The 25,243-nt window shown below is 45.2% G+C and overlaps 1 protein-coding gene across 13 annotated transcripts in view; it reads left to right on the top strand.

Moving 5' to 3' along the window:
• The window catches only part of BRD3 (bromodomain containing 3), a 67,659-nt gene extending 44,939 nt beyond the window's left edge, over positions 1 to 22,720 (top strand). For 12 of the 13 annotated variants that reach the window (XM_039506054.1, XM_039506059.1, XM_039506060.1 and 9 more), the window contains 6 exons: positions 8,567 to 8,695; positions 9,612 to 9,803; positions 10,783 to 11,024; positions 13,006 to 13,298; positions 15,335 to 15,493; positions 18,350 to 22,720. In XM_039506054.1, coding sequence (XP_039361988.1) covers positions 8,567 to 8,695; positions 9,612 to 9,803; positions 10,783 to 11,024; positions 13,006 to 13,298; positions 15,335 to 15,493; positions 18,350 to 18,465 — 1,131 coding nt within the window. In that variant the 3' untranslated portion in view covers positions 18,466 to 22,720. The remainder of the gene's footprint in view (positions 1 to 8,566; positions 8,696 to 9,611; positions 9,804 to 10,782; positions 11,025 to 13,005; positions 13,299 to 15,334; positions 15,494 to 18,349) is intronic. The other variant, XM_039506064.1, reaches the window with a different exon arrangement.
• Positions 22,721 to 25,243: the final 2,523 nt, after the last annotated feature.

Raw genomic sequence — 25,243 nt, 5'->3', positions numbered from 1 at the left:
ACCATTCAGATTTATTTTTTTTCTATTTTGTTTCCCTTTTTCCATGACCTGGAATGTTTCCCTGTACCCTGTATTCCACACTGTGCAGTGCCAACAGCTCCCCGAGCAGATAGTCCGGCTATCTAAACAAATGCCCCCTTGACAGCGCTGTGCTCTGAACACAGGATGTGCGGTATTTCGTAGGGTTCGATCCATAGAACCCCATGTACAGCAGTCACTGCCTTCCCATCAGTTGTTTGTGTGGCGTGGGCTCTGGATGGTCTTTGTGTGACGCCAGGTGGGACCTGATTATCGTCTGTTCACTCCGCGGTGGTAGACGTTACAAATGTAGCAGCGTTGCTAGCTAGCAGTGGTTCATGGCTGCCTCGTAGAGAAGCAGGTATTTCGACTTAGCTTACCTTGGTTTGAACTTGAGCGTGCTTTTCTTTTGGGGTGGGGAGGTTTCCCTCCATCCGCAGGGCTCCATGTTGCCGCCCCTCCCCCAACCCCACCCTGTTCTGCTGGTCAATCGGCCATAGGAATCTCTGTTGGTTGAAATGAGATTTTTCCACCCACAGGCAAGAGATGAAGATGCTCCTGCTTGCTTTTACTTTTTATGTTGAGGGCTTAAACCTGCTCCCCTTAAAGCCAATGAGTGGGATTTCCAGAAATGCCTAAGTGACTTAAGAGACTCCTCAGTCACCATCCTTTTTCTGAGTGCTCCTAAGTCACTTAGGTCTTTGGAAAATCCCATCCACTACTTCTATGCACTATAATAATGGTCCAAAAGATCTTCCAAGTGATGCTGCAGTGCCTGGGACTACTACTGCAGTCTGTTTTTTAAGGGAGGGGATTTTGTCAGCATGAGCTACTGCATGAACCCTGAGGTGAGGAGCCAATAATTCGTGAGTTCTAAGCCTTGGGCAAATCATTTCACCTATCTGTGCCTCATTTTCTCCATCTGTAAAATGGGGATAATAATATTTCCCTACCTCACAGGGGTGTTGCGAGGACTGATGTTTGTAAGGCCCTACGTATGTGCTAAGTATCGTTATCAGGAATGTTTACCCCACCCAGGGCCGGCTCTCTGCTGGCTGAGATGCTGCAAGCAGCCACTTGTGGAGTGATGACTCAAAGACCATCTTTATTCTGAGCTTGCATTTGCCCTCACTCTGTAAACCCGAGCCATCCCAGCGCTCAGGATTTCGTTTTAGATTTGCCACTGAGCCAAGCCGAGCTAAAGGCCTCCAGCGACTTCCTGGGAGGAGAAAAGGAAAGACGCTTGGGTGAGTTGAGTTTGCGCGAGCGCTGGTCATACTGCAGAGAAGGGATTCTGGTGTAGGCAAGAGATGGGGGAACTGGTGGCAGAGCCCTGGTGCGCTGGCTGGGTCCAGGTTGAGAGCGTGGGAGAATGGCTCCAATGGCTCTTGGTGCATGTGTCGTTTCTTGGGAGGCAGACCAGCGTGGAGTAGGCAGGCAGCAGGAAGGGCCTCATGGAATACGGTTTGTAGTAGGAGGAGACCAGGGCAGATCAATGCTGGGGATCTGGGAGACTGAAAGACTTTTCTGCCTGTATCTTCTGCAGTGCTAATCGAGGGGAGAGCATGAGTATTTTCTTGACTCGTTTTCCTTTTCTCTCAGGGGCTGGGGGTGGCGGAGAGAGAGGCGTCCTCCATGTCCCCACTGGAGGGCTGAGGTCCCCCTGGCATTTCAGGTGCAGCTGCCATCTTTGCTCTCTTTGGGTGACCAGCAGTGGAGGCTCCTCTGGGATGCATGGGGTGGGCAGTGTCCTGTTTGGATTGCCATGCTCTATCCCCTGCCCTTCAGATTTGCTTTGTGGATTCCCATGGAGTCCCATCGGGCTCCAGGTGGCCATGAGGCTCCATCCGCATGGATGAGATCACAGAACCGTACCCACTGCCAGAAAATCTATGCTCAGCTTCATGTCCATTTTCCCCACTCACTTCCAGATGTCAGCAGCTGCAGTGCTGGCCAGGAGCCCAATCCTGCTGCCATCAAGCCAGCAGCAGAACTCTCATTGATTTCAGAGGGAGCATGATCAGACCATGGATGGGACTTTCTCTTTCTCATGCTTACTAGTGTTCCCCCTTAGATCATTTTGGAGCAGTTCCTGCCTCGAGCAGTCTGTCTGTCTGCCTCAGTAGCATTCTCAGCCACGGAAGTTTTAATCTAGCATAGATTGACTTTGATTCTTATTGTTTACACAATAAGGACGGTGATCAATTGCTCTCCATGTCCACTGAAGGTCGGACAAGAACTAATTGGCTTAGTTTGCAGCAAGGGAGATTTAGGTTAGATATTAGGAAAAGCTTTCTAACAATAAGGGTAGTTAAGTAGGAGGACAGGTTACCAAGGAAGGTTGTGGAATCTCCATCATTGGAGGTTTTAAAGAACAGGTTAGACCAACATCTAGGGATGGTTTAGTTTACTTGGGCCTGCCTTAGTGCACTAGATGACCTCTTCAGGCCGCTCCCAGCTCTACGTCTATGTGATTCTGTTCGATTGACATTCCTGCCTCAATCCTTGCCCTGCAATGGAACTGGAATACATACAGGAAGAAGAGACACCTGAAACGTTTATAAACCAAACAATCTGTTTGTCTCAGCTGTGGAGAATTTACATGCTAAGGCCCCAATCCTGCAAGCTCTTATCCAGATGAGTAATCCCATTGGCGCTAATCATGGGTAAAGTGACATGCTTAAGTGTTTGCAGGATGTGGGCTATCAGACGGACAGACAGGATACCCTGGAGGTCCTAAGGGACATACCTGGCTTAAAGCACGATCCTGTTAATTCTTTTGCACATGAGTAATTTTATTGACAAGAGGCATCCCATTAAGGCCACTGGGACTGTTGGAACTAGGGGTGCTGCACTCCCTGGCGTGAAGCAGTGTCCATTATATAGAGGGTTTACAGTTTGGTTCGATGGTTCTCAGGACCCCCACTATACAAATTGTCCCAGTACCCTGCTCACGTGAGTAAATTTGCTGCGGCGTATAAGTGTTTGCAGGATATGGCTATTAGATTGTAGGGTTTTATTATTATTACTTTCACATGGCTCCCTTTTCCCTTCATATGAAATTTTGCTGACGGTGTTGAGGTGTTTGAGTTAATCATCTGGAATTAAGAAATCTGGACCGAGGCCCTAATTTTTAAGAGGACCCCTAACAAAGTCTGTAATTCTCCAATTAGATACCTGTGGATGCAATTGGGTGGGTTCATGCCCTTGCAGTTATTTATGCCCAGTTACTGCATGCACACGATTCCAAATTCAGCCCTGAATATCTGTAAAGATCTTTGGTTTCTTTAATGGGGTTTGGAAGGATATTTGTTCCAAAGCTGACTGTCCCTGGCTCAGTCCCTGCCTTACCCCAGTACAGACTCCCATTTTGGTAATATGATTTTTTTGGAGCTATGAATAAAATCTTCTCTAGCTGTCTTGCATACGTGCTGGACCTACGGGTGCTGGGGGTGCTGCCACACCCCATGGCTTGAAGTGGTTTCCATCATAGACAGGTTTTACAGCTTGATTCAGTGGCTCTCAGCACCCCCACTATACAAATTGTTCCAGCACCTCTGCTGTCTTGTGTTAAGAATGGTCAGTAAATTACTGATGGCCGGATCCTTCTTGGCTATCTCACTCGAGTAGTGCATTGACTTCAGTGGACTATTTTTGGGCCCAATCCTTGAAGGTGCCAAGTGGATTCAACTTTCTTGAGGTCATTGGAAGCCAAAGGTGCAGAGGGCCTTTCCAGAGATGCATAGCACCTTGCAAGATTGCCAAGTGAGTAAGGCAAGTGGGATTTCCGCTCCCGCCAAGATATAGATCTAAGGAATGAAATCCTGATCCTAATGAAGTCCATTGACTTCAGTGGGGCCAGAGTTTTGCCCAACGATCCATGGAAGCAAGATGCTTTAGATGAGTTCTGTGTATTATCCATGTTTTTAAGAAAAGCAGACCTATTTGAGAACACTGTGGCTTCTTTGGCCAGCACTAAATTCACACTTAGGGTCCTCTCCATTTGCTTTCGGTGCTTTTATGGACCTCAAATTTTTGACTGCAACGTATAAAACATGTGGACCTCTGACTGCACTGTCTATGCAACTGAGTGATGTTCTCCTCCCATTTGCAGTCTGTACTTTATTAGTACCGTCGGGAAGGTTGGAGACAAATTAACGGTGACCCCTGTATAGTCTTTTATAGATAAAGAGACTGGAACTGCCTTTCACAGGGTAGAATTTTTCTTAATAAATTCTCTTTGAAGTGCTGTCTGGGATTATTTTCTTCTGAACTGTTTTTCTGTCACCCTTGGCTTGTTGGTACTCTTTCATAAACCACCATAGTGTGATTTAATTGAGACAGGCCCTGTACAATGTAACATTAACAAAACGTTACATCTCCTCTAGCACAAGTGCCAGCGGGCTTTGTTTATGAGTCTGGAAGGTCCTGGGTTCAGTTTTGTAGTGATGATCAGTGTGCTGGTATGTGGAGTGCAGCCACATCCCTTGAGCATTATGCGGAAATTAACCTCTTTAGCAACTAGAATACATGGTCTTGTGTGTGCCTGTCGCTCCTGCTCCCTGGATGTGTGAGGGTTAATTCTGCAGAGTTAATATTTCATGTCTCGGTAGGTATTTGTCTAAGGGCCTGCAGTGAATTGTGAAGCAATAGGTGTATCTCAGATGGTTTGGAGGGTACTTTCTGACTGTGCTTGTACCAGTAAGGTGGGCTGGGCTGGTTGCCAGGACTATCTCCAGAAAAGGAGAGATGATGAGGGAATACAACTGAGCTGATTCTTATAGGCCGGCAGACCGAGAAAGGATCTTTAGTGCAGAGTGGGAATGTGTCTGAAGGGGGGGCTGCAGGGTAGAGTGGATCAAGACAGAATGGGAAGAGCTGAGAGAACTGTAGGGCTCTCCTGTCCGATTCCTTGCAGAAGTTTCTACTATTAATGAGCATGTGCCCATGTAAATTCCAGGAGCATCACAGAGCAAAACTGGTGCTGTAGAGTGTGTAATTCCTCCATGGTTAGCAGAGAGTGGAACTGTTTGGTGGAGTGGCGAGCAGGAATGATACACGTTGAGGGGGTTCTGGAGTACACTACATCAGTGAAAGAGGATGGATTAATTTAACAACTCTCTGGCTGCTGCAGGTTATTTGGTAATTACACTCAAAGAGATTAAAAATAATTGCATGGAGCCTGGACTCAGGACTAATCCTTTGCAATTCCCATAGCTGTATCCAAGGACAAACATTACTCCACCCTCTTCACAGCGCTGAGGCATCATCCCTGTTTTCCAGATGGGAAGACTGAGGCACAGGGAGCTGAAAGGTTATGCCCAAGATCACCCAGTGCGAGACCTGGGAACGGAACCCAGAACGCCCGACTCCCAGCCCTGTGCACTGGCCATTAGGTCTCTCTTTGTCACTGCAGAGACAGAAATATGGATGTGTTTGCCCTTTATTTACCTCGGAGGACACAAGTAACCATACTCGGCAGTTGCCATGTAAGAGGATTTGCTTCCAGAATAAACCGTTGGCCTCCAGGAAGTTAAAGGTGCAAGTCTGTGAATTTTCTTGTAGCAAACTGCTGTGGTTTCGGAGCAGCCCAGTTCCGGGTTTTAAAGCAGGGGGAGTTTTTTTTGTTTTTTTCAGGGAGTTGCAAAGTTTTCTTTAATTGCAGCTGTTCCGGGGATAATTTCCTCTAGGCTTAAAAGAACTAACCTAGGAGTTCATGTAACTTGCGAGCGGGTTAGGAAGAGTCCTGGCCTGAGTCCCAGCTGATGTAAATCGTCACAGCGCTATGGAAGGCAACGGAGAAATCCTGATTTACGCCTGCTGAGAGTCTGCTCCCTTGTCCCTGAGCCACACAGTTGGGGCACCAGGGTCTCCTGTCATGAAATTACTAATTTAAAAGACTCCATAAGCCCTAAGGCTGGGCTTTCTGGAGGGAGGCAGTGAAAGTTGGGTGCCTAAAGGTGTCTACACTGCAGTCGGAGGTGCGATAGCAGCCATGTCCAAGCTAGTGTTGATCTAGCCGGTTCATAGACCGATAGCAGGGTAGCTGCAGAAGCACAGGCTTAAACATACCTGGGCAGCTAACCTGCGCTGAAATCCTGCTGCCATGGCACACAAACTAGGTGAATTAAAGCTAGCTCAGGTATAGCGACAGGTGCTGCATTCACACCTGATTGCAGCAGAGCCGTACCTAAGCCTTTCTCGTCCCCTCTCTCACCAGACTCTCTCATTCTGACTTGCAATTGCAAACTTCCCTCATCTGCTAGCGCCTAAGCAGCTCGGCAAGTCAAGAACCCAAAGGCATTTCATGCAGCCATTTGAAGTCCACGTTCTCGGTCTTTCCTGAGTGAATTTTCTTTAAAACAAAAATTAAAAAAAAAAATCCAGTGATCAAAAGGCCCTGGAGTTAGAAAACCTTTGGTTTTGGATGAAACCGAACCCTCGCGCACTGATGTGTGCAATAATCAGCCAGTGGACATGCCAAACCAACACAAGATCCTCAAAAAGGCCTTTCCAGTAGGAAGGCATATTTTAAAGTAACAGGGCTCTTTAGTTTTAAGGTACTGTTTTGCTTTGGAATTGGTCCAGAATGTTTTTCATACAAGGCCAAACTGTTCTTGATCTGTAGGAGCACAAATCTGTCTCTTCCCTCCCCTGCCCCAGTCCTGCAGCTCAAAGGCGTTCTCTGGCTTATTAAATCCCCCAGAATGGGATCTTGTCACACAGCCATGTCTGTCAAGCTTTCTCGTCGCAGCGTGACGTGCTAGTGTAGTAAGGTCACTGCTCTGAATCCAGATTTCCTACCAAAATTAGTTCAGTAAGGATGAAATTCACATCTGTGTAGATTGCCAGCACAAGAGCTATCTGCCACTGAAGTCTCACTTGAGCCCGTTTGAGTTAATTACAAGGCTCACTCCGTAGCCCTTACACATGTGTATCTCCCAATGAAGTGAATGGGAATGCTGTATGCATTAGGACCAAATATTGGGGCCGTTATTACTTAAGTGGTACATACGCTTTCCACTGGCCCTGTGCACAGGGGTGAATTTTACCATACGAAGCCTGCAGTCCCTCTGCATGCAAAACCCTCCTCGTTTCAAGGAGAGAGACAGGTACAGAGAGCTGCAGAATGGAGGCTTTTAACCATTCAGCACATGCAGCATTTCTGTATGGTAGATATAAATCAAGCCTACACAGTTAGATTTTACACATTCTGTAAAAGAAACTGCTGTGCACCCACAAATCTCGTAAGTCTATCGGAATGAAGTCATGCAGGGAAATATCCCACTGCACTACAGTTAAACTGGACTTAAGGCTGAGTACGTCTCTCTAACTGAAGAGTAAAACATTGCTCCAAGACGGCTGCAGTTTTTCTCTTAACAAGCATTACAAACTCCGGGAGTTCAGAGTTAAGGTTAAACTGAAAAGGAATGGGTGGAAGTTGAGACTGGAAAAATTCTAACTGGAAATACGGTGCAATTTTTTTTTTTACCTTGTAGCAATTAGCTAATGCAGAGAGGGTAATTAGCGGTTGGGACAGCTTCCCAAGGGCTGCAGTAGATCCTCCATCACTTGGAGTCATTAAGTCAGGATGGGATGGTTTCTAAAAGACAGACTCTAGCTCAACTTCAGTTGGACTCGATTCAGGAATCACTGAGTGGAATTTTCCGGCTTGTGTTATGCAGGATGTCAGGTTAGATGACCCTCATGGTCTCTCCTGGCCTTAAAATCTATGAATCTTCGAGGGGAGGAAAAAAATCCCAACATGTTACGGGATGGAAATGCACATTTAATGCATCCAATCAACTGTAACTTTGTCCTCTGATGACCCTAGCTTCCAGTGTTCCTTTCTCTGTTCTTTTCTTAGTTAGTGTCCCATCCTGCAAACCTTTGCTCATCCCATTAATGTTTTGCAGCATTTACCCTTGACATTGTGCTATATATTATCTAGGATCAAGGACACAGGGTAGAGTTTTAAGGAGCAGACCTGTGTGCCAGAGTCTCAGCTGGTTTACATCACCACCACTCTGTTAGCTGCAACTGCGGGGCGGTGATATGAGGATCTAGCCCCTTAAAATTTGAAAACCTGGTGGAATTGGACAGGGACAGGGACTGTGACTGAAGAGACGCCGAGAAGGGTGACCCCTCAGTGCGCTCCCTCTTTGGCATCACACTGGAATTTTGTTACCTCTTTTGGCAGAGGCAAAGTTGTGTCTTTTTTCCGGAACCCTCATTTCTAGTAGAAAATGAACTCTTGCGACCTTTCATAGACTGTCAGTTTAAACAGAACTTCTTGGAATATTAGAGTTAAAATCACTGTGATACAACAGTCAAAGGATTCGATTTATTTAAAATATTATCTGAAGCCTCGATGTCACTTAGCAGCTTGAATTCAGCAAGCTAGACCGACCTGCTGCTGTCGTAAGCTAACAGTTTTTTAACTACTCTGCTCTCTCTGTGATGCACCTTTCGTCTGTGCAGTCGCTACGAATGCATTTTGCTTATGGCTCTTTTCCCCTCCCTCTCCCTTTGGCTTATTTGTTTGCAGAAAAAAATGGACAGCCGGGAATACCAGGACGCACAAGGTTTTGCGGCGGATATTCGGTTAATGTTCTCTAATTGTTACAAGTACAATCCCCCAGACCACGAAGTTGTAGCCATGGCCAGGAAACTCCAGGTAAAGATGTTGGCAAATGCATCTTGCAGAGAGTACATTTTAGTTCCCCCTTAGGAGGAGCCTTCAAGGTTCTGGACGCACTCAGCTCCTCTTGATGTCAATCCAGGAGGGTCCTTGACTGCCCTGGTATTTGGAAAGGGCCATAGATGCCCTGTGCGGTACCCTGTTCTTCACATGCTGTGACTCAAAGCTGAACACTCTGCTCAAAGTTTGGCCTAATCATTGCTTCGCAAGGTGCTAGGACAGTGACCTTGCGTTTACATAATACACCCCTCTGAACGCCCCATTGAAGAAGTGGGAGAAATTGTGCAGTCTGAAAACTATGCTAGCAACGTACCAGCCTAAAGCCAACCTCCAAGGCTGTTGCAGCAGATGTTCTCACGCTCGCAAACAAGAGGTACTGTTAGTGTCAATACTGGCAGGGTTTTTTCTGAACTGGACGGAGGAGCTAAATCCTAGAACGAGAGTCTAACCAAGCAGCAGAGCAGCAAGTAAGTAGTTATGAAGAAAACAAATGCACAGGGAATTGCCAGACCCATGGTCCATCTAGCGCAGTGTCTGGTCTCTGCCAGTAGTCAGAGCCAGATACTTCGGAGGAAGGTGTAAGAACCTCACAGGAGGGATATATCTGATAATCTGTCCCTAAGCAGGTCTCAGACGATTTTACAAAGAGAGATTAAAGTGTGATCCAACTCCTGTTAAGAGGCTTTCCATTGACTTCCAAGGAGCTTGGATCCACCTCTTACGACTTTAGACCCTAAACTCTCTGGGGCAAGGGATGCTTCCCGGTTACTTGTCTGTCCCGCACAATTGATCAGGGTTCCTAGCATGGCCTTAATAATGATCTTAAAAGATGCAGAATGAGGTCATTGTGGCTGAGGCATCTTTGTCACTCTGAATCCAACAATCTCTGCAGGACGTCTTCGAGATGAGATTTGCAAAGATGCCGGACGAGCCTGTGGAGCCCCCACCCCCACCTCCTGCGACGGCGCCAGTCGTCAGTAAAAGCACGGAAAGCAGCCACAGCAGCGAGGAGAGCTCGTCTGACTCCGACAGCTCCGACTCTGAAGAAGAGCGAGCGACCAGGCTGGCTGAGCTCCAGGAGCAGGTGAGCAGCAGGCCAGCTCCGAGCAGCCTCTCCATAGTGAGCGGTGTGTCTGTGCCTGTGGTGTGCACGTCTACAAAATGCAGAGTAGAGCGGCACTTGTGGGTATCGATTTGTTGTAAAAATCCCCTCTGGGCTGAGACCTGGCAATCAAGATATCCCCCCCCCCCCCAAGCCTTTATGATGCAGGAAAAACCTAGTCTATGGGAAATGTTTTCTTTGTAACAACAATGCTTGGCACTTCCATTGCACGCTTCCTCCAAGGATCCCAAAGCAGTTGGCTAATATGAATGAAACCCCACAACACCCCTGGGATAATCGAGGAAAAGATTATCACACCCATTTTATAGGCAGGGAAGCTCAGGCATACTCAAGTGTACCACCTGCTCCCTTTGTGATCTTGGGCAAGTTTCGCTGGGTCTCAGGTCCCTTTGTGTAAAATGGGGTTAAGGATACTTCTTTCCTCTCTCCTATTGGCTGTCTTGGCTGTAAGCTCTACAGGGCAGGGACTGTCTCTTATGTGTACGTGCAGCGCCAAACACAAGGGGGGCTTGGTTGCGGTTTCCAGGTGCCACCAGAACATACCTAAATAATCAAGTGACTTACCCAGCAGGTCATTGGCAGAGCCAAGAATAGAACCCAGCTACCCTGATACCTCAGTCCTAACCACTAAATTCCCTACTTTTCCATGAGTTTCTCCACTCAAGAGGTGGCTACTTTTCATTTGCCTAAAGAATGGGGACTAAGTTTTCTCCTGAGGGTCAACTTCCGTGGACCCATATTTAACTCTTTAAAGAAAGGTTACTAAAAATCAAACAAAGTCTCCCAGCTGAAATCAGTAGACTCAGCCCACTGATTAACTTTAAAAGCTGCTGGTGTGAATGGGAGAGGTGTGAGCACATCTGGGTGGGTGGGTGGAGTCTGTGCCTGGAAGAGTTGAGTGTGTTGATAATGGGGCTCGACTCTTCTGTTCTCCCCGCAGCTGAAGGCCGTCCATGAGCAGCTAGCTGCTTTGTCGCAAGCGCCCGTGAACAAACCAAAGAAAAAAAAAGAGAAGAAGGAAAAAGAGAAGAAAAAGAAAGACAAGGAGAAAGAGAAAGAAAAAGAGAAGCACAAAGTGAAAGCCGAGGAGGAGAAGAAACCCAAGGTTGCCCAACCAGCAAAACAGACCCAGCAGAAGAAAGCACCAGCTAAAAAAGCAAACAGCACGACCCCAGCTAACAGGTGGGTGTTCAGCATCTTGTCCGGAGTCTTCCTATATGTTAGTCTTTCCCTTCCCTTGCCAGTTTTCTAGAATGAGCTTTCTGTTATCCATACTAGCCTATGGGGAACCACACAAGGTTTGGAGGGTCACATCGAATAAACATCTTGGGTGAGAATTTTGAAAGCACTCGGCATTGGCCTACCTCTGCATCTGTTGAAGTCAATGCTGAAACTCCCACTGACTTCAAGGAGAACAGAGTTAGGCCAGCACTGAGCATTAATGAAGATGCCCTCCCCCCCCCCCAAAATGCAGACACTGATTAGAATCTCTTGAGTCTTGAGCTGGAAATTGATCCATCCTATTTCTAATGCCCTGGTCATTGGCGTTAGCTAGGAAGGCATCTCCAGATCAGGCTTTTTCTCGTGCTTTCTGCCTCTGGTTAGCCAATGAGAACTTCCACTCCAGTGCCAGCTGGGGCCTGGACTAGCAGAAGTGCCTACAAATGCTGAAAAGGAGAAATGGAGTTAAAAAGTTAACCCCGTACTGTATTTCAGAACTTTGAAAAAGCTCCAGTTCTGTTCCAGCTGGGCAGAGGGTCTGGGTTGGGGTCAGTTACTTTGGGCCAGGTCCCTGTTCCTGTTGAAGTCAGTGGGAGTTCTGTCATGGGTTCAGGATCTGGCCCCTTCTTTCCGACGTGGCTTCTCTCCCCCTAATGCAGACACACTGTAAAACACAGAAAGGGCCCCAACCTGATCCCAGTGAAGTCCAAGCGAAAAACGAGTGTTGAGTTTCTTGCAGTCCTCGCCTAACGAAGCCCACCCCAAAGGGTTACATCCATCATCTAGTTCTGTGGTGCTGTGATGGGCTGTACCCCTCTGGCGCCCTCTCGGAGTGAGGGGGGAGGTGCTTCTCTTGTCTCGGATGTCCTTCTCTGGACGGCGGTGTGACTGTAGTCTGGGTTCCAGACTTGGGGTACAACTTTCCGGCTGTGCCCGAGGGAGTCTGTCCTCTTCTGGGGCGGGAAAAAGGGAGGTGTTAAAGAAGTCCAAAAGAAAAAAGCCAGAATACCTCCACGGCCTACAAAAAGGGTTGCGTCCCTGCAGTCTCATGTAGGGTAAAGGCCAGTAGTCCTGAGGGGAAGATCTGGGCTCCTTATCCCTTTTGTCGAAACAACCTGGGCTAAGTCCTGGGTCTCTGAGAAGGAAAGTAAGGAAAAAGCTGGTCCCTCTGTTTCCTCAGGGAGCTCAGTCAGTTGTTGCTCTGGACAAGTTCCCCAGCAGACGGCCCCTGGGGACTGGGGGTTCTGTGCACTAGCTCTGTTTGCTCTTGAATGCCGCCCAGCCTGAACCAGGATCCTCCTTTTTAAGGACCTGCCCTTTTCCAGGATTGATAAGCCTTGGAGTGCAGCAGATTGGGGCCTACTGAGCCCAGAGGCAGGGGCGGCTCCAGACATTTTGCCGCCCCAAGCACGGAGGGTCCGCTGGTCCCGCGGCTTCGGTGGACCCTCCGCAGGCAAGCCGCCGAAGGCAGCCTGCCTGCCGCCCTCACGGCGCTGGCAGAGCGCCCCCCGCGGCTTGCCGCCTCAGGCACGCGCTTGGAGCGCTGGTGCCTGGAGCCGCCCCTGCCCAGAGGAGCTCTTCAACCCCTTATTGCCTGGGGTGGTGCCCTCACAGTCAGTAACAACTGCCAACATGCCAGACCGAATTGTGTCCTAAATTGTCTCAGTGCTAGACATGGGATGTTAGGCCCCTATTCAGGACTAGCATTCCTGTTCGAGACAGCACTTAAGTACATACTTCAGTCCCACTGACATCACTGGGTCTTGAACAGAGGCTTAAGTGCTCTCCTGAATCGAGACAGCATCCCTCAACATTAGGGATCGGTGGTCACGCCAGTTTACAGTTTGTAACCGTCCGCATTCGTGAGAGAACATTTGGTACAAGGGGAGGAGAAATGAACGCGATACACCAGCGAGCATGTTTGTGCTTTCAAACCCTCCAGGCAGCCTAAAAAAGGAGGCAAGCAGGCGTCTGCACCCTACGATTCTGAGGAGGAGGAGGAGGGCTTGCCCATGACCTATGACGAGAAGAGGCAGCTCAGCTTGGACATCAACCGCCTGCCAGGGGAAAAGCTGGGCCGGGTGGTGCACATCATCCAATCCCGGGAACCTTCCCTCAGGGACTCCAACCCCGACGAGATAGAAATAGATTTTGAAACCTTGAAGCCCACCACTTTACGAGAACTGGAGAGATACGTCAAGTCTTGTTTACAGAAAAAACAAAGGAAACCGTTTTGTAAGTTACCTCCTGGCTCACGAGTTCCCCATCAGCCCCCCGGCACGGGCGGCGAGGGGTTGCTCATTAAGACCCTCTTCTTATCAAACTCTTTTTCCAAGTATTGATTACTTGTTGGCAATCTGATGGTGATTTTTTTAAAAGGCCTCTTTCCCCCAGTGGAAATGTCCAAGACCCTCCTCTTTAATCTGTTCCTGCCCTCCCCAAAATCCTATTCCATGGAAGGCTGAAGGTTCCAAGCTCCCCGGGACGGCGCTCTTTCCCTCCAGAATCTGGGAGGGGCTTATTGTTTGTATTCCGATAGCGTCTAGAAAGCACGACCAAAATCCAGGCCTCCTTGTGCTAGGTACTGTGCATACACCTAGAAGGATACGTTCCCTGGTGGGGAACCAACACAGAGAGATGAAGTGACTTGCCCAAAGTCACACACACAGTCTGTGGCAGAGCCAGGAATTGAGCCCTGATATCCTGAGTTGTGTCTTAACTGTAAGACTGTCCTTCCTTGATGGGTGGTCTCTGCTTTGTCCCCACCCCCTCACCTCTGGGAGCAAAGACTCAAATGTAGCAGATAACCATGATCCCTGCAGAGTAGCCCATTTTGCTGCCACATGACTTCCAGAGAGCGCTAAGCAAATTTATTTTTTTCTGACATCTCGATAGGTTTTTTTTCTTGCTTTTTCTTGTACAGTAGAACTTCAGAGTTACAAACACCAGAGTTATGAACTGACCAATCAACCCCACTCCTCATTTGGAATGGGAAGTCCGCAATCAGGCAGCAGCAGAGACGAAAAAGAAAATGCAAATACAGTACAGTGCTGTGTTAAACGTAAACTACTAAAAAATAAAGGGAAAGCAGCATTTTTCTTCTACATACTAAGTTTCAAAGCTGTATTAAGTCGCTGTTCAGTTGTAATATTTTGAAGGAACAACCATAAGGTTTTGTTCAGAGTTACGAACAACCTCCATTCCTGAGGTGTCCATAACTCTGAGGTTCTACTGTATCAGCTTGATTTTGACTGAATCCCTTTACTGCTGGAACAATTCAGAGACTCTCCAGAATAATTATGTATGCAGAGCATTTTATTTTTGCAACCAAAGCCTGTGTTAACATGGAAAACCACAGAGTGTCATTAGTGCAGGCGTGTGAAGTTTGCATACCCTGCACTGATGAACAGGGCTTTGTCTGTGACAATGTCAACTGCAGTGACAATGTCAACACCATGGAATATAACAAAATTTTTCTGCCACATTCTGTTTATTGCAATGTTTAGTGTTCAGAGGGTGCTCTGTGTAAGTGTTTGGTGGGAGGGTTTTGGTTTATCGTTACTTTAAAATAATACAGAGGAATTTAGGTATTTGGACCCAGGATCAAGCCAGTGGGCCATCTGTCCTGTTTCTGATAGTGGCCAACATCTGATGTGCAACAGTCGAAAGTATACAATTCTGTACTGTGGGGGGATATTTCTTCCTCACCTCAGCTAGCATTAATTTATGATCTGAAGCGTGAGGATTGTTGATACTTCTTAACATTTTTAATCCTAGCTAATGCAAATACATTCTTGCCACCTGCTATTTTTGCCTGTATCAGTTGCAGTTCTCTTTTTTTAAGCAACAAAACAGCTGAATTCTTGCATGAAAAATCTAGATCTTGATGGCAAATGCCTGCTTCTGACAACCTTTAATGGGACACTTTGTTTTACAGGGCAGAAAACTCATGTAACAATTCTTTAATTACAATGTAACTATTGACCATATAAGTGGCTGGTAAGTAACCTGTAACTACAAGGTTATTACATGGATATTTCTATCTTCTAAAATAGTTTCCAAGAGATCTTAAAACAAACAAACAAACAAAAAATCATGTCAAGGGGGATTGTTATCTGAGAGTCTAGGCAACTTTGTGTGTTGTCCTCTGTAGGGATGTGTAATTGCTATGTGGTCACATGATCTTCACAGTGTAACTACAGAGCAGTTGCCTAGTTGTGTGTGCCCTGTAAAATAGTGATGTCCACTTTTTTTTCCCCCCAACCATGCAGTCTCAGAAATTGTGCGTTCCTCCTCCACAGCTGCAAGTGGGAAAAAGCAAGCAGCAAAATCTAAAGAAGAGTTAGCTCAGGAAAAGAAGAAAGAGTTAGAAAAACGGTTACAGGATGTCAGCGGGCAGCTAAACAACAACAAGAAACCTGCAAAAAAAGGTAACTGGCCCCACTTCATTGGTCACATGTAGTTAGGTTTCATTGCTGTACACAGTCCCTGGGCCAAATCAGTTACTATATAGAGACAGATATATGTGTAGAGAGTGAATCAATTAATATGTGGAGCTAAGTTTCAGACTGATGCGTCTACTTAAAAAAAAATGTGCACAATTCCCATTACCAGACAAATTATTAGTCTTTATTAACTTGGGCTTGTCTACATGAGAAAGTTGCATCAGTTTAACTTAGGATATGATTTTAAAGTGATTTAGTTAAAGCAGAGCGAAAGGTTGTGTGAACAGTCTTACTTCAGTTTAAACCAAGCTTATTCTGGTTTAGCTTATGTCAATTAGGAATCAGTTGAGGCTTACAAGTAGCTTCACTCACTGACTGCATTGGGGCAGGACTCCAACGGACGTTGAAGACGGGGATTGTCGCCCTGGCTGATTTGTCCTCATCATATGACACTGTCTGGAAACAGGGCCTCCTCCTTGATCTCCCGCATCATTCACTGCTGGCAAACGATCCCTCTCTTGGCAGCAATGACTGGTGACTGCCGCTTTAAGCTACACCTTATTAGCCAGATCAGTAGACCAAGAACTCTTAACTTGGGCATCCCTCAGGGCTCCATCCTGGCCCAGATACTTTTTAATCTATACGCTGTGGATATCCCAGTGATGGAAATTCATGTATGTGGATGACGTTGCTCTACCTGTTCAGCACACAAGCCTTCATACCATCAGCTGCACCCTAACCCTAGATCCTACCACAATGGCTGATTCATTCCAATGCTGGAAACTTAGGCCTAGCTCGAAAAAAACCAGTGGTGACCGCTTTCCATCTGAACCATCAAATTACTAATACCAAACTCCATGTGCAGTTCTGTGGCGAGAGAGTCAGGCATGAGGCTAACCCAAAGTATCTTGGTGTTACGCTGGACCGGAGTTCGACCTTTCAACAACACCTGCGATAGGGTCGGGTCTCGTGTCGTGCTTATCAGGAAATCGGCTGGAATGTCATGGGGCTCCAGTCCACGGACCTTATGAACAGCAACAATTGCCGTGGTACATTCTGCGGCTGAATGCTGTGCGCCAGTGACCCTAGCAGCCACCCTAAACTCCTTGATGCTCAACTCAATAACGCCACGCGCATAGTGTCAGGGATGCTCAAATCGACTCCAGACAACTGGCTCCAGGTCCTATCGCACATCCAGCCTCCACCCATTAGAAGAGCTGCCCAGACATCTCGCTTTCTCAACCGTGTCCATGCAAACATGAGGCTCCCGCTGCACAATGACCTGCAGAACCCACCAAAGACCAGATTCAAATCCTGCAGCCCTCAATGGAACCACATCAAGACCCTTACACTCAACTTTGACGCTGGGACTCAATGGAGAGCCACATGGAGCTTTTCAACTGCTCAAAACAGCCCGTTGTTGACCCTTCTGAGGAACCACTGGGTTTTGATTTATATCAGAAAGACGGGTGCAGATTGAACTGCATCAGGACATCTCATGGGAGATGTAGGCAAACCCTCTTTAAATGGAAAATGTGACAAACACCTGGATGCGACTGTGGTCCCCAGCCACAAACGATGGAGCACATATCTGAGTGTTCCCTTTGTTCTTTCGCACGGGGCCTGAAAGACATTCCCCAGCTCACTGGGGCAGGAATTGTACTGGCTGTCAAACCTAGATATAAATTTGTAGCCATTGCTACCTATCCAAGCCATATGAAAGAAGTAGTAGTTAAGGCTAAACTGAAAGAAGAGTGTTTACGCAGGGGTTTGCACTCATTGAACAAAATTGGTTTAAAAACTGATTTAAGGCCACATCTACATTATGAGCAAGGGCTGTTATTCCCTTGCTCATGTACACATACTCACTCTGTCTCTCATGCAGCTAATGTGGGTATAAATAGTATAGCCATGGTAGCACAGATAATGGCAGCGGAAGCATGGCTTAGCAGTGCTGTGTACAAGCCAGTGTTAAACCAGTGGGTACATACTCAGCACCACTAAACTGGGCCTCTGCAGCCGTGACCCATGCTACCCCAGCTACGCTACTAGTTATACCATAGCTCAGTGAGAGCTACAGCGAGCGTGTCTACACGAGAGGACTCACACCCCTTGCTCATAGTGTAGATGTAGCCTAAGTTAAACTGGTGCAACTTCCTCATGTAGACAAGGCTGTAGACTGAATAACAGGCTTGACAGCCTCCAAGCTTAGATCTTGCCCAGCTGGGGTAGAACCTATGTATTGATAATCTGATAAACCTGCCTTTTTCCTACAGGAAAATTTTACTAACAAACATTATTCATCTCCCTGGGTTGGCTCTCCGAGAATGCCCAGAACCCAGAGCTTGGGGGAAATACCCACTGAGCAGTCCCCAGCAAAATCCACGGGCTGAATTCTCCTCTTAGCTGCACTGGTGTGAATCTTTTAAAGAACAGCTGGAGTCCAGCTGGTGGAAGTTGCCCAGGTGGAGGCTGTGCTAGCCAGCTTCAGGCCCTGCACGCTGAGTGTGGGCTATGTACTTGTGCCGTCCAGTTGAAACCAACCTGAGATTCAAGTTGTATGTATCGTGGGTTGTTTGGTTTTGGGTTTTTTTCCATTGAACATTTGCTATTAAAATAATTGGCCACTTAAAAAGCTTGCTACCTGGGCAGTTCCACTTTAAGGCCTTCTCCAATTTTCCAGAGGTTTTGGATGTTGCCGCATCTATCGGATTGTACCATGCCAGCCCCTAGACTGTTCAACCCAAGGGTGGGAAGAGTGTAGGGAGGGGTGTATATGAATAAATATTTCATAGTTCAGATCTCTTTCAAATAAATGATGCACAACCTACTTCCCTCTAGAAAAGTCTGGCTCGGCTCCATCCGGAGGCCCTTCCCGTCTCAGCAGCAGCAGCTCCTCAGAATCTGGAAGCAGCAGTTCAAGCGGATCCAGTTCGGACAGCAGCGATTCAGAATAAACTAGACACTTAACAAAAAAAAATGGACAACATACACACCAATACTCTGCAGTGTTCCCTTCTATGGTTAATATACTACTTTTGTTCCACGGTGGTCAGGTTTTTTTCTCTCTCTCATTTTTTATTTTTTTTTTTAATTCAGTGTTATAAAAGATATCTTCCAATTTTTTCTTTGCTTTTAATAGGTCAAAGATCTTTTTTGTGTGTGCGTGTGACTAGACTTTATGATAAGTAGTTCACTTTGCGTAAAGTCTCTAAATTTTTTTAACTGAAGATGGTTGCTTGGATGTGACAAGAACTTTGAACTCTTAACAAGAGATCCATAGAAAAAACTGCAAGGTGTAGTATACAGGTGTTTTTTTGTTTGTTCCCCCCCCCCCTTTTAATACACCCAACCTGGCTCACTACGACGCAAGGAAAAAATTTTAAAAAAAGAAATCTCTGTAAAATGGTACTGTATCTGAAAGATGTTAGCTTTTGAACTAGTTGGTGTATTTGTTATTAGCACTAGTATTCTTAATCTCCAAGTCTACAGTGTGATGAAAATGTCAGATGCTATCATCTTTTTACATAAAAAAACAAAAACTCATGTACTGTGGATTGTTAAAATGTATCCTTTTGGGGGAGGGGGATAGAGAAGTAGGCTCCTATTCAGGAAGGTACTTAAGCATGTGCTTAACTTTAAGCATGTGAGCAATAGAGCTGGTCAGAATTCCCCGCCCCCCTCGAAAATTTTGACTTTTTGTTGAAAAAATAAAACATGTTCAGTCTTTCAACAAAAATCAACATTTTTTTGAGGAGAACAGACACTCTGTGTCACTGAAAACCTCCAATTTCCCATCAAAAAATTTTCAACCACCCTAATGAGCCAGACCCCCTGACATCAAGGAGACGACCCACATGCTCAAAATGAGATATGTGCTCCAAGTACCTTCCCAAATCAGAGGCTATAGACAGGTTGGAGATAAAGTGGACACTGCAGCCTCAGCCCAGGCCATGTCACCAATGGAATGGGGGAGGGAGATTGAATGTTTTTTATCCTATCTTTGTATCAGCAAGGAGCTCCTAGGAGGGAACGCTACTTCTGTGTCTCGCAGGGTGCAGGTTTCCAAACACTGAAACTTTTACCTCAAGGGGAAAAAAAAAGGGGGGGAAGGGGTCAGAAAACCAGAAAAAAAGACATTTTTTTCGTAAGGCTCAGCAATTTTCTATGAGAGTCCAGCCTAATGTTTAAACCTGCACTGCTGCAACACATACTCCATTGTCACTGTCCCTAATTTCATGTATATATAAATACTTTATTTATTAACACCATTGGTCATTTGAAACATTAAGAAAACTGCATTATGAAGAACAGCAGAAATGCAGAGGTTTTTTTAAATGGTTTGAACCAGTCTAAAAAAAAAAAAATCTGAGACCTTATTTAAATGTATTGGACTTTTTACCTACAGGTGCTACAGTCCATTATTTCCTGTGTCGGTGCTCTATCATGTTTTGTGTACTCAATTTTTTTTTTGTTCCTTCTTTTCTCTTGCTTTTTTTGTACAGAATTTGGAGACTTACAGGTATAGATGACTTCCAGATGCAGCACATTTTTATTTTATCTTATTTGTAATTTTTCCACAAGATCTTTCTCTGTTTTTTTTTTAATCCAATTTTAGGAAAACCCCAGTTCTATAATATAAACTTTGTAACCCAAGGGGCGGAAATGTATAGAAAATTGAATTCTTGATTTTTTTTAAAAAAAAAACTTTTTATTGTAAAGAAAAAAAATATACAGAGTTTAACAGCAGTTATGCTTTTCCCTATCCGACCCCTAGTTCCCTGAGGCTACCTCGTTGCCTCTTTCATGGGAAGCTTTGACATTTGCCCTGCAGAGGCCCATATTAGCAGACTGCCAAGAGCCTTTGGGCTGCACCTTATCCTCATAAAGTGGTGCAGGTTGCAGCTGTCCTCATTTTATAATACAGGGGTGTGGCCTATGAGGACGGCAAATCCCAGCATGCAATGTTCCCAGCAAGTTTAGCTTCCAAAGAGCTGGAGAGAAAACGTTGGATGCTGGGACATGTGGTCCAGGTGGGCAGCACCTCCTTTTTGAAAGTGAGGGAATCCGTGGGGCCTGTTCCTAGAACACCATGGCTTGCACTTTGGGGCGTCTTTGCTCTAAAATGTTCACTTTGGTGCAAAAGTTACTGTATCCAGGCTCAATTGTCACTCAGTTCCCATGTAACCACATTTGATTGGACAGACTTTTAGAGATGAAATAGCTGCCTTACCCTTGCATCTGTCTACAAACTACATCATCGTCACCTCAGTCAGCATTTCAGGAAAGATGGCGAGTTATTCATACATAACTCTAATGCAACTGAAGTGGCTCTGTGTATGCGTCTTAATGACAAAATCAGCAGCAGCTGTGCACAGAATCTGCCAAAGCCCCAAGAAGCATTATCCTGTTGTGCTATAGGAATGGAGCCTGATTCTGTAAGACACTGAATGCCTCCTATAGGTTGCTGAAGAGCCTCTAGTCACTTTGAAATCAATGGGATATTCAGCCTTTCTGCAGGAGGTGCTCAGGGCCTTGCAGGATTGGGCCCTACAGCATTTGCAAGGAATGGATCAATGAGGGTATCCAGCATCTTACTGAAATTAACAATTTACCTTTTCCATTAAACTGAGGTTCATTTTAGTTCCTATATTTTTTTAAAAACTGCCCTTCGTTGTTTAAATTTAAAAAAACAACAAAACTTCTCCCCTAAACAGATCCTTAGTAATATATTTTTAAACGTTACTGTGAGGAAATGTAATATACATCTAATTAGAGCTTATGGTGGGTTTTTGTTGTTTTTGGTGGGTTTTTTTCTTTTTGAAGGGTGGATTTGCTTTTTGTTTTTGTTTTAACCTTTAATGCGTGTTAAAAGAAACTGAGGACTATTTGGTTTTAAATAGATCTGAGCAATTCAATGCCAATCTGGAAAAAAAATGCTGTGAAATAAGCTATTTCCTTCATACTGAAATCCTCCCCCATGCGCATCTGGGTTACATCTATTAAATGAATATGAAATTCACTCAGTGACATAGTCATTGGTGGCAATTTACACAAGCTGATGAGCTGCCCCAGAGTGTTTACATCAAGTAAATAAAAATAAGTTTGATACTTGTAAGAAAATGGAGGTGGGGGGAGCCCACAGCAGAAAGGAGAAGAATATGTATGTCCCTAATCAACCCGTGTCAGTATATCATTTAAAAGCTTTATAAAATGATCGTAGGTTAAGCCTATTTCTTGTCACACCATAAGGCCCAGACTCCTATGGAAGCTGAGGAACATCGGCCTCCCAAGGATCAGGCCCTAGTTCACCTAGAAAACGAATGTGTTGATTAAAAATTTTTCACTGAATAGATACAGTTGAGGCAAAACACATTCAGTGTTTTTATTGCTGTGATTTTAAATTTCCTATCAACAGGGTTTGAAATTGTAGAACTGATATCCATTCAGAATGTAAAAATGTGTATAACCAGTTACTACTTTTTTACACACACACACACACACGCATTAAAGTGTTCTCTGGTTGGTGGAATCAGACTACAGTTACCTAATTTAATTTTCTCTCTACTTTTGGGACTCTTAGACCAGTTTTTAATTTGTTTCCTTTTTTTAAACGATGTTTTTTAAGTCTAGGGGTGGAGCTAGGGGTGGGAGTTGGGGCATGACAAAAAAAACTTTTTAGTAATGGATTTTAAAAATACATGTTCTAAAACGCAAGCAATTAGCATTATGGTGCAACTGTGGGCAGGCTGTGAGTTATAGGAGATTAATACAGGGCAGGAGGAGGTCATTACAGTAGCAGCATTCTCGTCCTTGTAAAATGGTTAGATGCATTTTTTAAAAATGGCATTTGCATATCTTTTAAAAAAAAACATTTTTTAAAAGTAAATTAAACAACCCACCAGCTAGGATTTGACACAGGCCTTTTAGAGCTTACGCCCCGATAACTGGCATAACAATTCCAAAACAATTTGTTGTTGTACGTTTTGTTCCGTTTTTCCTTTTTTTTTTAATATTTAAAACAAATGTTACTTTTCTGTATGATGTGCATGCAAATTTACCGTAACTCTTTTTCTTAAGACTTTTTAGTGCCATTTCTAGTATATTCCTGTAAAAGTCAGTTACTGAAGAATGAGTCAATGTAACTAGTTTTAGCTTGTTTATTGCAAATGCTGGCCTCGACACAACAGAATTTAAAAAGTTAGAAAGTAATCTTTGATGTTACTGGTAATCATGGACCCCTCTCCTGGGGCATTTGTTTTGTTTTCATAATAAAAAAAAAAAAGTGCCTGTGCGTGTGAAGTTTTATACATTGCTTGTTTCCGTCCTTCCCCCGGGGTCTTCACCATGGTTGAAATTATATGAGGTCCTGATTCAGCAAAGCACTTAAGTAATATTGCCAAGTACTTATGTCTCTGGTTAACTTCAAGCACATGCATAAATCCCAGTGTAGTCGGTGCTTTGTTGAATAGGGATGTGCTTACGGCTTTGTCTACACACGCAAGTGGCACCACTTTGCATTTGCCAGTATGGTCAAAGTGGTATAATCCCCCTAGTGTGGACATAGTTATACAGGTATAAATGTGCTTCTACTGGTATAGCGTTGCCTGTACAAGCAAGGGAATAAGCTATACCAGTATAAGGCACCTGTATCCCAGGTTAACTGTGTTCACACTATGGATTGTACTGTAAAACTATATTGGTTAAAAAAAGAACCACACTGGTACAAAAACTATCTAGACCAGGTCTCAAGTACTTTGCTGACTCAGGGCCATAGTGCTGGAGTGATCTAGGCTATTGCTTCCATGGTTTCCCCAACTAATTGTTCAGGATTTATTTTTCAGCAACCATCCTGCTTTAGGCCCTAATTCTGCAACTGGATCCATGTAGATGGACCCTTACCACTGAAATCAATAGGGGCCCTGCCTGGAGTGTGGGTCTATTTGCAGGATTGGGGGCATAGGTAAGCTACAGCATGGTTCTTGAAGTTTACCTGAAAAGAATCTGGGGGAAGGGGCATTGGTTTGGTTTAAGTTTTTTTTTTTGTTTTTACATCAGAAATTCAGCTCTCGTCTGCCCTGATTTTCTAGAAGACTCCATGGATGACCAGAGAACTAGAGAGATATGATAGCCTGGTCACCAAGGAGATGCAAACTGATTTACTGAGAAGGGAAATGATTTTTATTCAGATGGTTTTAAAACTTTGCTTTTTGTAGACAGCTCTTTACTCAAATGTCTAATGGACGACTCTCTTGGTTAAACATTCCGCACCTCCAAGACCCAACCCTTCGATGTAGGACATGGAAAGCTCCCGATACATTTCTCCGGGGCTTCCAAAGAAATTTCCAGGGGAACAAAAAAAAAAAAATACTTGGTGTGCCTGATATTTGCATGACTGCCCTTTGCGCTCCAGGAGAGAAGTCCTGGCCACAATCAAGTCAATAGCAAAACTCCGATTGATTACAATAGGGTCAGGGCTTCATCCCAGGTGCTTGGATTCCAGCTGTCACCTGCACACATTTGCAAGTGGTAGAACAGGACTCTCCCCTTTCCATCTGCCCACCTGCATCCACTAGCTGGCTCTTCATGACCAATTCTGAGACTGCGTCCTCACTGCCAAAAAGGTGGGTTTTTAAGAGCAAGGTTGTTGCTAACACACATTAGCTATCTTGCTGTAAAATCCTAGTAGAAACAAGGCGCAGACAGTTGTTACGGTGGGGTAGGTGGGTGAGGTCAACATTATGTTCCCCACCTGAAGGATCTTGGCTAAGCTACATCTCCATAACAACTACAGAGCATAAGGCATAGACAAGGTTATGCCATTCTGGCAATGTACAGGGCATTTGCACTCACTTTCAGTGAGTCATAGAGGGGTAAAGGACCTGAGGTTAAATGAGAATCAGGCCTGTTATCTTGACTTGGGAAGTGCTATATTAAAAGAGGGAAGCTGAGGAATTTCACTGTGGTTTAACAGCTGCTTAGGCACCAGTTAATTACTTTGAACTGGCCAAAACTAACGCCAGATGCTGGAATTTTTACCAACACTGACCCCACTTACACAGCAGCCATTGGTTGGTCCAGTTGGTTGGTCCAGTCTGTCTTGTGAGCCAGCACAGGTGCAAGAGAGGTAAGTGTTTTATTAATAATAACCTGTAAGAGGCACAATCAGCACCACTGGGCATAGTCAGGGGGTTAATGAAAAGCTGGACCAATTGGTATTGGAAACGTTGGAGCTACTTTCAAGTGGCTAAGACTGTGGTTTGCCTGTGAGAGGCAACTCAGTCAGATCTGGCTAGGTACACATTTTTCTGCCATGTGCTGGCTATTTTAGGTCTTATTTTCAGGCACTATATACCCCAAGGACAGGGGTAGCTGAGCCCCAAGAGGGTTTGCTCCTGCATCTCCATCCCCTTTAAAAATAATAATAGCAGGTGTACTGGGTCAGACCAATGGTCCATCTAGCCCAGTATCCTGTTTTCCGGAAGCGGCTGGGACCAGATGCTTCAGAGAGAATGAACAGAGCAGGGCAATTTTCAGTGATCCATTCTCTCGTCCACACTCAATTTCTGGCAGTCAGATGCTTAGGGACACTCAGCGCCATGAGCCATTCCTACATGACAGCATTAAAAATTATGTGACATTTACTCTCTTCCTGTAGTTGTTTTATTCTTGTTAAATGGCGTCTCTCTCTCTTTCTCTTCTGCTGCAGGAGAGCTACTTCCACAGGATGCGCTG

Source organism: Mauremys reevesii, linkage group 19, assembly GCF_016161935.1.
Source record: "Mauremys reevesii isolate NIE-2019 linkage group 19, ASM1616193v1, whole genome shotgun sequence".
NCBI lineage: Eukaryota > Metazoa > Chordata > Testudines > Geoemydidae > Mauremys > Mauremys reevesii.
The sequence above is the reverse complement of the archived record's forward strand: the minus strand, read 5'-3'. Positions and strand labels throughout refer to the sequence as shown.